At 43.3% G+C, this 14,503-nt stretch overlaps 1 protein-coding gene and 1 pseudogene across 4 annotated transcripts in view; one reads left to right on the top strand and one right to left on the bottom strand.

Annotated features, from left to right (window-relative positions):
* The window catches only part of PREX1 (phosphatidylinositol-3,4,5-trisphosphate dependent Rac exchange factor 1), a 270,327-nt gene that overhangs the window by 214,497 nt on the left and 41,327 nt on the right, over positions 1 to 14,503 (top strand). For all 4 annotated transcript variants that reach the window (XM_066623406.1, XM_066623404.1, XM_066623403.1 and 1 more), the window contains exons 18-22: positions 4,998 to 5,146; positions 5,735 to 5,820; positions 7,074 to 7,210; positions 8,902 to 9,061; positions 11,881 to 12,068. In XM_066623406.1, the coding sequence (XP_066479503.1) occupies positions 4,998 to 5,146; positions 5,735 to 5,820; positions 7,074 to 7,210; positions 8,902 to 9,061; positions 11,881 to 12,068 (720 nt within the window). The remainder of the gene's footprint in view (positions 1 to 4,997; positions 5,147 to 5,734; positions 5,821 to 7,073; positions 7,211 to 8,901; positions 9,062 to 11,880; positions 12,069 to 14,503) is intronic.
* LOC136650779 (5S ribosomal RNA) lies at positions 11,360 to 11,470 on the bottom strand (annotated as a pseudogene).

The raw sequence follows: 14,503 nt of genomic DNA, 5'->3' as shown, positions 1-14,503 counted from the left end.
TGATTGTAATGGTACTTACTTCCGAGTAGACATGCATAGGATTGGGTTCTAAGCCCCAGTGAACATAAAGAGACTCACTTCTGAATAGAAATGTTTAGGATTGTTTTTTAAATCTGGGATTCTCACGAAACTAAACTCCTCCCTGAATGCTTCTGGCTCTCTGCACTTGCATAGGATTGCAAAATTTACGCAGCCATCCCCATAGATGATGAAAGATAGAATCATTATATGTTGAAAGTATTTTTTTGCAATGCTTTTTCGTTGCATGCATTAATTCTGGAACTGATTTGCAATTGATACATCCAAAATATATCAAGATGAGGCAACAGTGAAATAATGACCCCGTTGGGAGGCATGTTTACTATCCTGCTTTGAAGAAGCAATTGACAAGCAGATGTCTAATAATTCATTGAACTCTGTCCAAGAACTATTTGGCTCTTGGCCATTCAAATAGCTAGCACTTAGGGAAAGCCAGTCTTGTATCCAGACAACAGCACTAATAAGTGAAATACTGAACACGAAAAAACAAGAGCCATTGTAATGTAGAGCAATGCTCAAATTTGTTCTGGGTAGTTTTTCTGTAATCCTTTGAAGGAGCTTCCAGGAGTTCTGCTTTGTGGAAGGTTTGTTGTACATTTATGCATACCACCTGGCTACTAAAAGTCTACTTGCAGATTAGAAAGTGCTAATTTGCATACAGGTTTATAGTATAGATGCCTGTAATTCTGGTAAATTGCAATATTGCACTTGATAGGCAAAGTTCTAAACATCAAAAACCAGCATGGAAAATGTTGGTGTTCCTCTTGGTAATCCACTTCTTCAGTCTTTGCAAATGAAAACATAATGTACATCAATTAACGAGGTTTTGAAGAACCTTTGCAGAGTGAACATGTTTAGAGCCCAATCTTATACTTACTGGCTGTTGTTGGTTCATCTCTTCCACTGTGCTGAGTATTTTAAAGCAGTCAGCACCAACTGCAGAAGGTGCTCCATCAGTGCGCCTTCCTGCCCATGTTGTTGCATCTCCCTCCAATCACCAACTGCAAGTGAGCTAGGAAGGCGGGACGAAGTGGTGGGGTTGGATCAGGCCCAGGAGTGTTATTAGCTCCGCCAGCACCACCAATATCCTATTCCTCTTCCTGGACCCAATTCTGCGGCACAGATCCGCAAGACCTGCGCCAGCTATTTAGCTGTCACAGATCCACGTAGAACCCCTCTCCTGTGCTGCAGTGGTTTACCGCTGGGGAAGGGAACAAATGTTGACTTATTCAAAGGAGACCTCCTGGACTGCCCCCCACCCACCATAGGATACAGCGATCGCCATTCTGGCGCTGCTACATTGATAGGGGTGTAGAGGGGATAGGACTGGGCTATTCAAAATGGTGGAATTTTACCAGAACTGATTAAAATCGGCTCTCATCATAGACGCATTTTATTTCTAGAGCGACATTTCTCAACGTTTGTCCCCCATTGTGCCACCTTGCATGGTCCGCTTATTGGAAGCACCACTGGAAGTAAGCGGTGATGATGTCATCACCAGTTACTTCTGAATTGGAAGGAGACGCGATGCAACAAACACCAGTAAGAGGCTCAGGGAGGATGGTAGGGCTTTCTTGAATGCGAGAAAAATGCACTTTGGAACTCTGCCCGTCAAGCCAAGCCTCCTGCTACTGCTTGTTGCATTGTGTTGCTGGTCTTGCTGCCAGGTGGCAGGAGTCTGGGGGTTCCACATGCATCATCAGATACCACCTCAAGTACCAACGGTGTTACAAGTACCACAGGTTGAGAAACACTTTTCTAAAGTAATCAACACTCTTTATTGTTGCTTGAAATGTGTATGAAAAACGCAAACCACCGTGTATTCTTTTTAGCTCATATTACTAATGAAAGATAGGAAGTCAGATAGAAAGGCGAGAGAGAGAGAGAGAGAGAGAGAGAGAGGAAGTGCTATAAATATAACGTATATATGAGGAAGCAATAGGTATAAATAAATTTCTGAAAAATAAATTTCTCGGAAATAAATTTCTAAGAAGTTTCACAGTTAAGTCTATGCTTTCGGTCAAAATTGAAGATAATTTAGCATGTAAGAAAGTGCACTGGCTTCTGATATATATAAAAAATACTTTAATAACATTTATGTTTCTCAAAATTTCCCCACTACACTTTTTTTACTATACATATACACTCCATTGTATCTTTACAAAACTGAGCTTGCTGTATTTAGATTTATGGTGAAAGTTTAAAGAACAGCTCTCCTGTTACAAATAGCCAGAAGAGTCTTGCTGTGTGAAACAGATCAGTGCTGAGTCAGAATGTGCCACTCTTCACTGCTGGGTGAAGTGGGGCGGGACTGAAATAAGGTGAAATAAGGTGGTGACCATACTGATGAAACTTTCTTCCGTAATGTTCCATACAAATGTATCCATTCTAATTTCAGGTGTGCCCTGGTATCTGCAGGGGTTCTGATCTGGACCCCCTCCCTGGGGGTTCTGGACCCCCTCCCTGTGGATACTGGAAGCTGTGGATACCACGGATGCCTCTCCCCGCTGCTCCCCTGTGCAATTATTGGGGCGAGGGGCAAAATTCTTGCTTAAACTAAGTCTCTTCAAGTTTAGAAACTCGTAGCAACCTTCAGGCTGCCTCTTGGCAGCCAGGTCACTTCTAGCTGGAGTTTAATAGGATGTGGACCGCCATCTAATTTTGTTGTTAAAAGGCCAGGCCTCCGGGTGGCAGCCTTCTCCTTTAAGGAAGTTTTTGGCTGGGGTAAGACCTTAAACAAGCTAATGGGCTTGTGGGCGAGAGCGGGGGTTCCGCTCGCCCCCATGAGTTCCATTTAGGTCGTTTAACATTTTTGCCTGGCCCAACGGTGTACACATTTGGTCCCTGTTGCATATATGCAATGTTGGGCAGAAATGGCTTAAATACATACCCCAACCTAAAGGTCCCTTTAAAGCAGAAGATCGCCTTGAAGGGAACTTACCCCAGCCAAAAAAGTCCCCTTAGAGCAGAAGATTGCTAGGATCTTCTACTTTAAAAGGACCTTTTGGCTGGGATATGTCCTTAAAACAACCTAATGAGCTTGCGGGGAGGGGGGATGAGGAACCCCTGTTTCACCCCTTGAGCCCGTTCGGTCCTTTAAGGACATTAGGTCCTTTAAGATCACTGGGATCTTCTGCTTTTGGCTGGAGTAAGTTCTTCAACAAGGTAATAGGCTTGTGGGGTAGGGAAGTGAGGGCTCCACACGCACACCCTTGTGATCCAGAGCATATACTATCCTGAGCCAGCCAACCAGGACCAAATGGGTGAACACTTCATGATTCCAGCCCTGAGGAGCTGGACTTCAGGAAAAAAAAACAGCCTTCATTAATAACAACAACAACCAGGTATTTATATACCGCCTTTCTGGTCATTGGATTACTCCTCTGACTTTATTCAAGGCGGTTTACATAGGCAAGCCTTTCTAAATCCCTCAAGGGGATTTTTACAATCATACTTCATAGAGGTTCTCTCTTTCAAAAACAACATTTTAGAATGGATCTTCCTGGTTTGATCTCACTTCTGGCCTCCAGTTCTCCCACACAGGCTGGCAAGCAGCTCCATCTCTCACATGGAGGGCAGCCAAGATGCTTCTTGCTCACACCAAGAGCAGGTGGAATCACTCAGCTGGGCTTGTCAGCTGCTTCAAGGTCTCGCCATTCTGATCCATTCAGGGAGCTGCCGGTGTCCTTGAACTGGCGACCTTCTGATGTTATCTTCCGGCTAACGGAGGCTCTACCCTCTAGACCAGGCCTCCTGCCCCTAATCTAAACTCTAGCACAGAAGATCCAAGTCAGGGACCAGGAGTATTCTAAAACAGTCTGGATTCTTTAGCTTTATAGCTTTATGTCTAGTAAACCATGTGATAATTTCAGCTGTGTTACATAAACGGTGGCTATATCTACTCCACCTGAAAACCATAAATGCTGAAAACACACAAAAGCATGGTTGTGTAACTATTTTGCAACAATCGGGGGGCTTCTAAACATAACTGAAAAATAATTTGCAGTAATCTGGGATATAATAAAAAGAAATTTATAAATGCTGAGGTAGCTGGCAAAAAAGGGAGTCACAGATGGAAGAAGCATCAAATCCAATGATTTTCAAATGTACATGCTGTGAACACTTTCCGCACATATACGTATGTTTCTACTACAGAAGTCCAGAATGTCAGCCATAAAAACCCAGTGCATCATATTGTAGAGCAGGGGTGTCCAAACTTTTTGGCAGGAGGGCCACATCATCTCTCTGACACTGTTTCTGGGGCCGGGGGGGGGGGGGAAGAATTAATTTACATTTAAAATTTGAATAAATTTGCATAAGCTTACATAAATGAATATATTAAAGATGAACTTATATGAATGAATGAAGGTCTTGCGATAGCTCAAGGCCTATAAAAGGCCTTGCACAAAGCAAGGCTGGCCTTTCCTTCGCTGCCACTGCTGCATCACAGATGTGAAACAGCAAGTAGTGGAGGGAGCCCTCATTCCACAGCTCAGGTGAGAGATTAAACAGTCATCCTCACACTAAGAGCAGTTGCGTTGGGCCAGCACGGGCTCCAGCAAGTTTCCGGAGGGCCAGAGGCTCATTGGAGACTGGGGACTCCCTGCGGGCCGGATTGGGAGCCCCTGAGGACCGCAAGTGGCCCCCAGGCCGGGGTTTGGGCACCCCTGTTGTAGAGGATTCTAGGGAGTGTCCTAGGATGTACATTCAGTGCCTGCAGGGTAATGGCCAGCCTTTTAGGCTTCACTAATGGCAAAGGGGAACTGAGTGTATGACATAGAACATAAAATACCCAATGCTTTGCAGGGGAAGATTGATAGATGTAGGCTAGCTGTCTTTGTTCATTATTATTGATCTTCTCCATGAGAAAGGACTATTTGGAACACAATTTGCGAAAGAAACTAAAATTAGTCTGATGCCACATGGTAGTCAAATGTGTTACTGTTGTGTCATTTCAGATGGCTGGCTTGCAAGTTGGACGGAAAATCTATTCCATTAACGAGGATCTGGTGTTCCTGCGACCGTTCCAAGAGGTGGAGACTATCTTAAACCAGTCCTTCTGCTCTCGGAGGCCCCTTCGACTCCTTGTGGCCACCAAATCTAAAGAGTGAGTTCCCAGAAAATGCAGTCCGTTGGTGTTGGAAGCTTGTCCCGAGCAGTTAAAATTTAATTGCATTTATATTTTTATTACCTACCGTGAAGAAAAAATAGACTAAGCATTTTACAGTTCTGTCCCCTAGCTCAATTGGAGAGCAACTGTAGCTGTGAAATCAGATATAAAAATAATGAATCATGCTTTTCTATGAAGCAGTAAAAAAAAATACGCACCAGAGTTTAATACAGTATTTTGGCTTCTGCACAAAAATGGCAGTGAATTTAGGGGAATATAAATTTACCAGGAGTGAAAAACTCCCTGGTGCAAAACCTGTTTGTGAGCTTCAGAGTGATTGGGTGCCTTTTCATTATGGGTTGTGTTTTTTCTCATATGATTTTGACAGGTTATTAGTTTTCTTCTGTTGGGGTTATAATAAACAGGTTATTAGGGATTGGGTCTGTTTGTTTTCTTTTAGCCTTCCCATAGAATCCCATCCCAATACATTTCTTGATGAGTGATAAGGAATAGCTCTGTACAGAGTACCAGTTCTCTAACCAGCAGACCATTTCACACTCCCCTCCCCATTCATATTTTTGACAGGATTATCAAAATCCCGGACTGCAGTGAAATGTTGTGTTTCCAGATTCGGGGAGCATCACCACCATATGTCCATGCTGTGGGGCGAGGTGAGAAAAGAGAATGGGATAGGAGCTATGGACACAGGATGTAGGATGATTATAAGGATTATCAGCACTAGTAGATTGATCTGTATTGCTGCTTTAATAGGAGTGACTTGTGGGAATGGATCATGCCTTATGTCTTGTTGACAATACTTACTCTATCACCGTTAAACATTATGCAAAGTACTGTACTGGGTTCAACCAAATCCTTTACATCATCATCATCAATAAAAATTGTTCATAATAATAAAAATTTTGTACCCTTCCTTTTTGCCAAAGTAAACAAGGCAGCTTACAACATGGTTAAACCAATATAGTACAAAAATAATACCTTATACAATAAAAACAGGCCAAATCAACAGTATTCCCAGAACAAAAGAAACCTGATTTAAAACCAGACATTCTGGAATAGCCTGCCTAAAATTAGGCACTGAAAGGTCTAAGCCAGTGGTTCCCAAACTGATGGGTTGCATCCCACCAGGGGAAGCTGAAATGGGATTCCCTCTTAAGTGGAGTGGCCTAGGAATGGGTGCCCTGACAGAACCGCAGTGATCGTGGCACCATGGGAACCCAGGAGCTTTTAATCTTACGGGGGGGGGGGCATGCCAGCCTCCAGCAGGGTTTGAGAGGCCATCAGCCACCTTTGTGAGCCTTCCCATGGCTGCACAGAGGTCCAATCGGTGCTTGGAGCCCATTTCTGATTTCCGATCAAACCAGAAGTGATGTTCTGGGGGGGGGGAGGCCCCTCAGGGAATATTGTGTTGTATTAAAGAGTACAAAGTTTCTATCTCTTGCTAATTGGCTCTGCTCCCCATGCTCTTAAAACAAAATTGCACCATGGCTCTAATTATGGGTAGGGCCCTCCTACTCACCAGGCTAAGCAACAGCAGTGAGGCACATGACAGTGGTGTCATTGCCATTTGCTTCCAGGGGAGGCCAATTTCAAGCCAATTGGACCCAGGGGTGGGTGGAAAGGAGGGCTGTCATGCGGCAATGTTCTGTTTGCTGCACTCACCTCATGATGCCCTAGCATGGAAGATTTCATGCTGGAGAGTCAGCTACAGAGCGAGGTGTTGGCTGCAGCTGTGAATTCTCCACTCACCACCCACCCCCAAGTGTGTGGCCAAATTGGTCAATTTGCCTTAAGGTCAGCCCTGGTTATATCCAACCATTTCCTTGTCCAGAAAATCTTGTTTTCTTTATTTCTTATTTGGGTTAACATGCTTTCTAATTGCCACACCTGTTGACCTCTCTTTAAGGTTCCGAAGCCGCAGCTGTGGGGCTTCACCCTGGGCAGTGTGTTTTGAAAGTGAACGGGAATAACATGATGAATGAAAATTACGCCGACGTTCTGGAGTATTTTACTGCATATAGGAACAGGCAGCAAGAATGTCTGGTGAGTGTGTGGGTGTGAAGCTGGTTAGGGAGAAGGTATTTTCTTAAAGTAACTTCTGCTGGGTGAGAAAATGTAGTATGTTGTTATGCAGCTAAACTGCTGAGTAAATCTGCTTTGAATTACACCCCCTTGTCAGCCAGGGTGGTTACTTAGTAGTCATGTCAAAAAAGAACTTTGTTTCTGTTGGCTGCAAATATTCCTGTTTAAACAACAGGCTGCTTTCCTCTTAGTTTGCAGGGACAAGCCCAAGTGATAAAAATAGGATGTAGCTCTGAAATGGGAACACTCCCCTTTTAAGAAAATCTCTAGAATGTTATTACATCCCTGTTTTGAAGGCAGGGTTCAGCTTTGGTTTCCAGTTCCACACCATCTGCACACAAAATTCAATACAAAGTTTCTGTCTCTTGGTAATTGGCTCTGCTCCCCATGCTCTTAAACCAAAATTGCACCATGGCTCTAATTATGGGTAGACTAAATTTATCCCATGGGTCAGTGGTTCTAAAATGTTTTACTAGTTGGTGAAATGCTTTTCACCAACAAATCCTTGTCTTTGGGCTTTCCTGCACTCTCAAGTTGACACGTGCCCTACTCCCGCAAGTCTCTTCACCGACAGGGCCATGGGATCATGTTAATGCATGGAGAAAAGAGCCTTGCTGTGTTGGGGCATAATTGTTTTACTAATTTAATAATAAGCAATGTAATAATTGGTGATCCCCTCCTCTACAAACACTGTTAAAGTAAGATTCATCCAATGCATATGTGAATGAGATGTACAATGGAAAAGAATCACATGTGTGCCACTTGCACATCTAGATTTTTCTGTTACTCTTGTGACCTGAAATTCATCTCTCTGCACTTGTGTTCTTTTTCCAAATAATTTCTGTGTTATGGTTTTGCAGCACACAAAAACTGAGCATGGGACTTCAATCATTGCAGATTAGCCGTTACATTTAAAGCAGCTGCATAAGTCTGTTTCATCTTCCACATACAGTAGAATAGATGCACATAGCTGTGTCAGGTCTGTACACTTCAGTAGTAATAGGTTGAGAGGGTCCATAGGATTGTGGGAATGCAGCCTTTTTTAAAATACAAAAAGGTGATGCTTTATAGGCATCAGCTTAGTTATCTTTTCAACAACTCCGTGAGGTTACCAGGTTGCAACCCAAAGAATGCCTGAGTAGCTCTAATGTATCCGCTGCAGCAGGAGAACAGGCAGCTGCGGCCCCTCCAGTGCATTCCTTCCTCAGCCCTGTTGCTGTCCTCTTCTCCCGCTTGCTCAGAGCAGCAGGTCTCCAAGCAGTGCATCACATCAATCAAGGGAGGAGGTTGAACACCAGAACTAGAAGAGGAGCTGGTGAGAAGCTACAGCTGCCTCTTCTCCTACTGTGCCAGGCAATTTGAGACTCATTCTCCAGATTGCAGCATAGCAAATCTACTAAAAGGTGTTATCAGCAGCTGTGCTTCTATTTGGCAAATGCTAAGAGTTTGCATTTGCTCAGAGAGAAAAGGAGAAAAGGCAGAAGTAAAGGTAGTAAGGGGAAAATATGCATAAATGCAATTAATGCATACTTAGGCTTGGTTTCTGTACAAGATCAGCCAACTGCTTACTACTTGTGAGAAGCTTCATGCAAATCCACTCTCCAATGAAACTCCCCTGTCATTCCCCCCTAACATTTCTGTTTTCATGAAAGGGGTTGTACCAGTGGGTTTATCGAACCCATGAAGATGCTGAAGAGGACAGAGCTCAGCATCAGTCAGCTTCCAACTCATACTTAAATGGAAGTCATTCTGAGTCTTGTAAAGAAGCCTTCTCAACCTTTGATCCCCATAATGACAGCCAGCAAGGAGAAGGTAAGAGGGAAACCCATTCCTTGCCTATAAAGGACATGACCGAGGCAGACTCTTTGGCCCTTTTCTGCTACAGGAGCCATATCTCAGTGGCATAGCACATATTGTGCCATGCAGGAGAATTAGGACGCAATCTTATCCTGCGCTGGAACAGGCAAGTCAGGAGGTTTGCACTGTATCCAGTGCAGGATAGTGGCCAGAAGCAGCTCAGACAGAGGTAATGGGAAACATTTCCCCTTACCTCCAGGTAAGGGCTGTTGGCCCCTATGGGTCTCCTCAGACTTGCACCACCTCTTGAAGTGGCACAAGTCTGAGGAGAGCCGGAGCGGCTTGAATTCACTCCATTCTCCCTGGGAACGGGGGTTGGGATCTGGCACAACTCCTGGATCCCAACCCCGCCTCCCTCTCCCTGCCCACCCACCCCCAGGTCCACCCGCCGTCTCCCACCACTCCCCCGCCTCCTCCCCACCTCCCACCCGCCTACCTTTTGTGCTTGTGTCAGCCCAGCCAGGCTGCAGCCTGGCTTCCTCTCAAGGAGGCGCAAATCTGCCTTATTGCAAATTTGCGACCCTCCTGGGCTGGCACAAGGGATTTGCACCCGTCCAAATACAGGTCAGGATTGTGCCCTTAATCTCTGATCTCTCCACCAAAATTGATCTCAAGTTAGCAGTGCTTGGGGAAAGCCATGCTTGGGCGTTGGAATGTCACTATCAATCAAAGTACTGTGCTATAAGACTAGTGTGGTTTGTCTCAATATGTTTGTATGACACTTTGGAATTTAAGCAGAATGAAATTCTGGGAAAATGATTCTTGTTCTGCCAAAGCAAATTTCGTAACTGAATCGTTCTAGGTTCCTGCTAGTGATCAACTTGTTTGCAAATACCAAGCCTTTTGGCTTTCCCTACTTATTATTGGGGAGCTATTTGGTCATGTGCCTGAATCCTACCCCTGGATCTGTGCTCCCTTGCTTTATGCAATCTGAGGCAGCAGATTAGGGTCTGGAAGACCTGTCAGAATGTCACAAAGAGGAACGTGGAAAGTTTTAACAGTACAGCTCCCTTGTAACTTGGGAGCGCCTTTGGTGTTTCTCATGTTGGTACCATATTTACATACTGTTTCTACAGAACAGTACATCTTTTTTTATTGACCTTCTTAGCTATCCACTAAAGAAAATCCCTGAGCCTTTGGGTATGATGGTGTAGGTAATTGACTTGGCAGCTTCAATGTCATTCCACAAACCAACATAATTATATAGCCTTGGCTTGTGGTCAGCACATATCATGTTGGGCAATGCTTTTTACTGAACTACTGTGCCACGTAGGATGCCAGCTCAGTCTATTTCTTCCAACTCACTACCCCTACATGGCAGTGACTGAAATGCACCTAAAGTGTAATGTTGTTGAGTAAAAGGGATTGTGGGATCCTATTTATTGGCCATCCTGCAACCTTCGAAAGTTGTAGCATGAGACTCACCAAGACAGCACAGGAGTAGATTATTTGGGACATGAGCCCTATTTGATATTTTGCCTTCATGTTTTTGTCCCCCCACTCTTACCTTCACAAGAACCCTATGAGGTAGGTTAGAAGAGAGAGTGACTAACGTAAAGTTACTCAGTGGGTTTTGTGTCTAAATGGGAATTTGAACCTGGTTCTTCCCTAGTCTGAAATTCTAACCACTACATCAAACTGGCTAAATTATGCAGATTTAATTTTTTAAAATCAGTTTTTTGGCAGTCTGCAGCTCAAAGTGGTTTACAATAAAGCAGTAAAAGCACATAAAATTTGGAACAATAAAAAACCAGTAGCAGCTACAATGAAAAAAATGACAACATAATTCAATGAAATTCCAAGCATGCATTCAATTTGGCATGAGTGTTTGCTGGATAGGGTCCTGAATAATCTGAGCTGCCTACAGTTGTCTCCATAATCTTCTTGCATAAGAAATGTCAAGACTTTTGCAAACAGCTTTGATGGTTTATAATTAGAAGAAATACTAGTGGCAGGATTTAAAATAACTTTGCAGACTGAAGAGAAGCAAATAGGGCCTTTTAAGTTCATTGATAGTATTAGCATTTTAAAACCTCCTGAATATTCATGTTTGCCTTCTGTGCCCTTGGCTTACTCACACATAATATCATGTAATCTGGTTGAATCAGCCCACCCCTAAAAGATAAAATCTTGGGGTACTATGTGAAAGAGAGGAGTGGGCAGGAATAGGGAGTTGAATCCTCCTGTGGAATGTATGATTACATTTTTCAGAAGGACTTTGCTTGTTCAAAACAGGCTTGGTTGGCAACCTTCAGCCTACAGCACCCAGTATTCCCAGGCGGTCTCCCATCCAAGTACTAACCAGGCCTGACCCTGCTTAGCTTCCGAGATCAGATGAGATCGGGCATGTGCAGGGTAACAGGCTTATTTTGCAGAAAATATACACATCAGTTCTTTGAATATTAACAACTGGGGCAGGAGAGAAAACGGCAAGGGCATCTTGCCTTCTGGGCCTTTGTCCCCATTATGATATTTGGCATCTGAAGTGGTCCACCTGCTTACATCTAGCTGGTGAGGATCTGTACTCAGGTACTCATAGTTTTCTGTGTACTGTTACATGCAATGAGGGCTGTAGGTTGAACATCTTCTTGTGCACTAAAGTATTAGGCCCTGGGCTACCCTACCAACCTAGACTGGCCAATAGGTCTCTCCCAGGCAAGAAGAGCTGCAAAGGGCCTCCTGTTTGGACTGGGACTTTGGCTGATACTGTGGTCAGTACCCTTGACTCTGTTGAGCAGAAGCAGTTATAAATAGTTATTCAACTTTGTTTTCAGGTTTGGCTCATCAGACTTTTGGCTCTCCTCTGATCATCAGAGAAGACACTCCGCTCATCAGCCTAACAGTGGACAATGTTCACCTAGAACATGGTGTGGTATACGAATACGTCAGCACTGCTGGGATCAGAAGCTTTGTTCTGGAGAAGATTGTTGAGCCAAAGGGGTCCTTCAATCTCACTGCAAAGGTTACAACATTGGACATTACTCCTGAATTTATTGATCCAGGCTTCTATATTTTCCTATCCCTGATGATGGCTAATATTTGAAATAGAAGTCTGTTAAAGTAAAATTGGCATTAAGGGTCTTCTGCTAAACAAATAGATGCTTGCCTGGGCAAAGCTGGGGACAGTCCTTCAGAGTGGACAGGATCTCACGAACATTAAGTAAATGGAAGGCCTGTTTATTTCACATATTTAACTTTCTTCAGTTGAAGATAGCAACGCTTTAAAAGTGTTGGTTTTGCGAGATTATGCGCTTATGACTCAGAACAAAACCTTCCCACTTATTTGAAGTGAATGTACATGTGGATGAAGGTGTTTCCTAAAATATGTAGAATGCAAGTTGTGTTAGTTTAATTATAACTTGAGCTGGGCTTGTAGAATAGGAAGCTAGTGCCTTGGATACTATGTTCCGGGTGTCCCTCGCTCATCAGGCCATGGACTATGATAACCTGTGCTAAATAGTGCTTCCTAGCAATCTTCAAGGGTAATCTTGCATAGAACAGATTGCACTGATCTTGATACTCTGGAGGGGTGAATCTTGAGGGTTAGGTCCAAGTCTGAAAAGCAAGGATGTAGCTAAGAAAACCATGACTGGACAATGGCCTCTTGTGTTCGCCATTTCTAGGGGTACTGTGTTGAGAATTAATAATAATAATAATAATTTACCCCGCCTTTCTCTCCAAAGGGACTCAAGGCGGCTTCCAACAGGTTAAAACAGATTAAAAACATAATTTAAAAACAGATAAAAGCATATTAACACATATCATAAAAACAGTAGTCAGATAAAAAGTAGTAAAAAGGTAAAAAGAGCATAGAGCAGCAAGTCATAAAAGAATCAGGCCTGTAAAAAATTAAAAGATGTTGAAAAGATGTTAAAAAGGCCGAGAACTCAGAAGGCTTGTTTCAACAGAAGGGTCTTCAGGCCTCGCCGAAAAGTCTCAAGAGAGGGAGCCATTCTTAAGTCAAGGGGTAAGCAGCTTTTCCCCTCCCTCCACCAAAAAAGGTGAAGGTTAATTACACAGGCCAACACACATTTTGCTTCCTTAAAAGTTACACCAATTCTATATGTGATTTGTTGTGCTTGAAATTTATACACTAATACCTCCCAGAATGTGTGAGATACATTACCAGAAAGTTGAGCACTGTGTGAAACAGCGCTATAGGAGACATTGTTAAGGAGAAAGAGGAAACTGGCAGTGATTGACTCCATACTTCCTAGAATGAACTGCTCCCATCAGCCACAGTAACCATCACACCATGACAAAGACCACTGTAATGAAGCACAGCTAAACAAAACAGCATTATGGAAAGTTTTATTGTATTGATCAATAAGAATGCAATGGAATGATTCCACTTGGTCTAAGAGCAATCTTCCTAGTGGCTGTTGGGGCATGAGAGTTGAGTGTGTCTTAGCTTCATTGCTGTTGCAGTTGCCTGTTCCAAGAAATTCTGAGGCTGTGGAATGGAAGTTATCTGAATTTGAGAAAAGTATTGCAGCTTTCATTCCTTTAGTCAATCACCTCCTGCTTCTTTCCACAAGGACTGTTTGGAAGGCTTACTCTTCGATGACAGAAAGATATAAAAGGAAGACCAATTTGCTAGACCTAACTGCATGCTTAAGCACTTTACCAGTAAGAATCAAGCTCCAGTAAAATCAGTAGGATGGCAGTGTGGTGTTTAAAGTAATATTTGTGGTTAAGTAACAATGACACATAGGTACTATTCCCATTCCAACATCTGGAGAAGAAATATCCCAGATCACTAAATATTCTTAGTGCCATAGGAAAGTGGCTGTTTGACAAACACCATGCCTAAGGGTGGATTTATAGGGCTCATTGGCACCATTTTGGTGGTGGAGAGGTGGAAATGAGATTTCAGTCCGGGGAGACCATATTTACAAGTAAAATTCAATGGCCTTGCTTTAAAATTGACTTGTAAAAAATCAGTGTATCCTAAGAAGATTTTTATAATTAGGTTTTTTCCCTTACAATCCCTCAAAATAGAGTTCAACCTGTGTGTGGATGTGATGACAACAGTCTTAGAAAAAGAAGGGGCATCAGCAGAGCACAGCAGCATGGACAACAGAAAGGGCTGGAGCTTGAACTGAAAAACAGTGCTGCTCCCCCATTCTTCCTGTTGCTGCTACAAACTGACTGTAGAGACGAAAATCCACCCCTTGGAGCGTTAAGCGTTCAACTGCTGGCTATCAGTAAAGATGCTGGTGGGATATTTCCCAATTTTCCAATGGTCACCACCGCAATTGATGGGTTAGTGCTAATGGGGTGCCCCCAAAGAACTGAATCCAAAGGGAGTCATTCCTTTAGGGATTAAAAAAAAAAAGGCATCACTCCCCTTTTCTTCATCTCCCTGTTGTATATTGAACCTTTAAGAGAAAGAAG

This window comes from Tiliqua scincoides, chromosome 4 (genome assembly GCF_035046505.1).
Source record: "Tiliqua scincoides isolate rTilSci1 chromosome 4, rTilSci1.hap2, whole genome shotgun sequence".
Taxonomy (NCBI): domain Eukaryota; kingdom Metazoa; phylum Chordata; class Lepidosauria; order Squamata; family Scincidae; genus Tiliqua; species Tiliqua scincoides.
The sequence above is the reverse complement of the archived record's forward strand: the minus strand, read 5'-3'. Positions and strand labels throughout refer to the sequence as shown.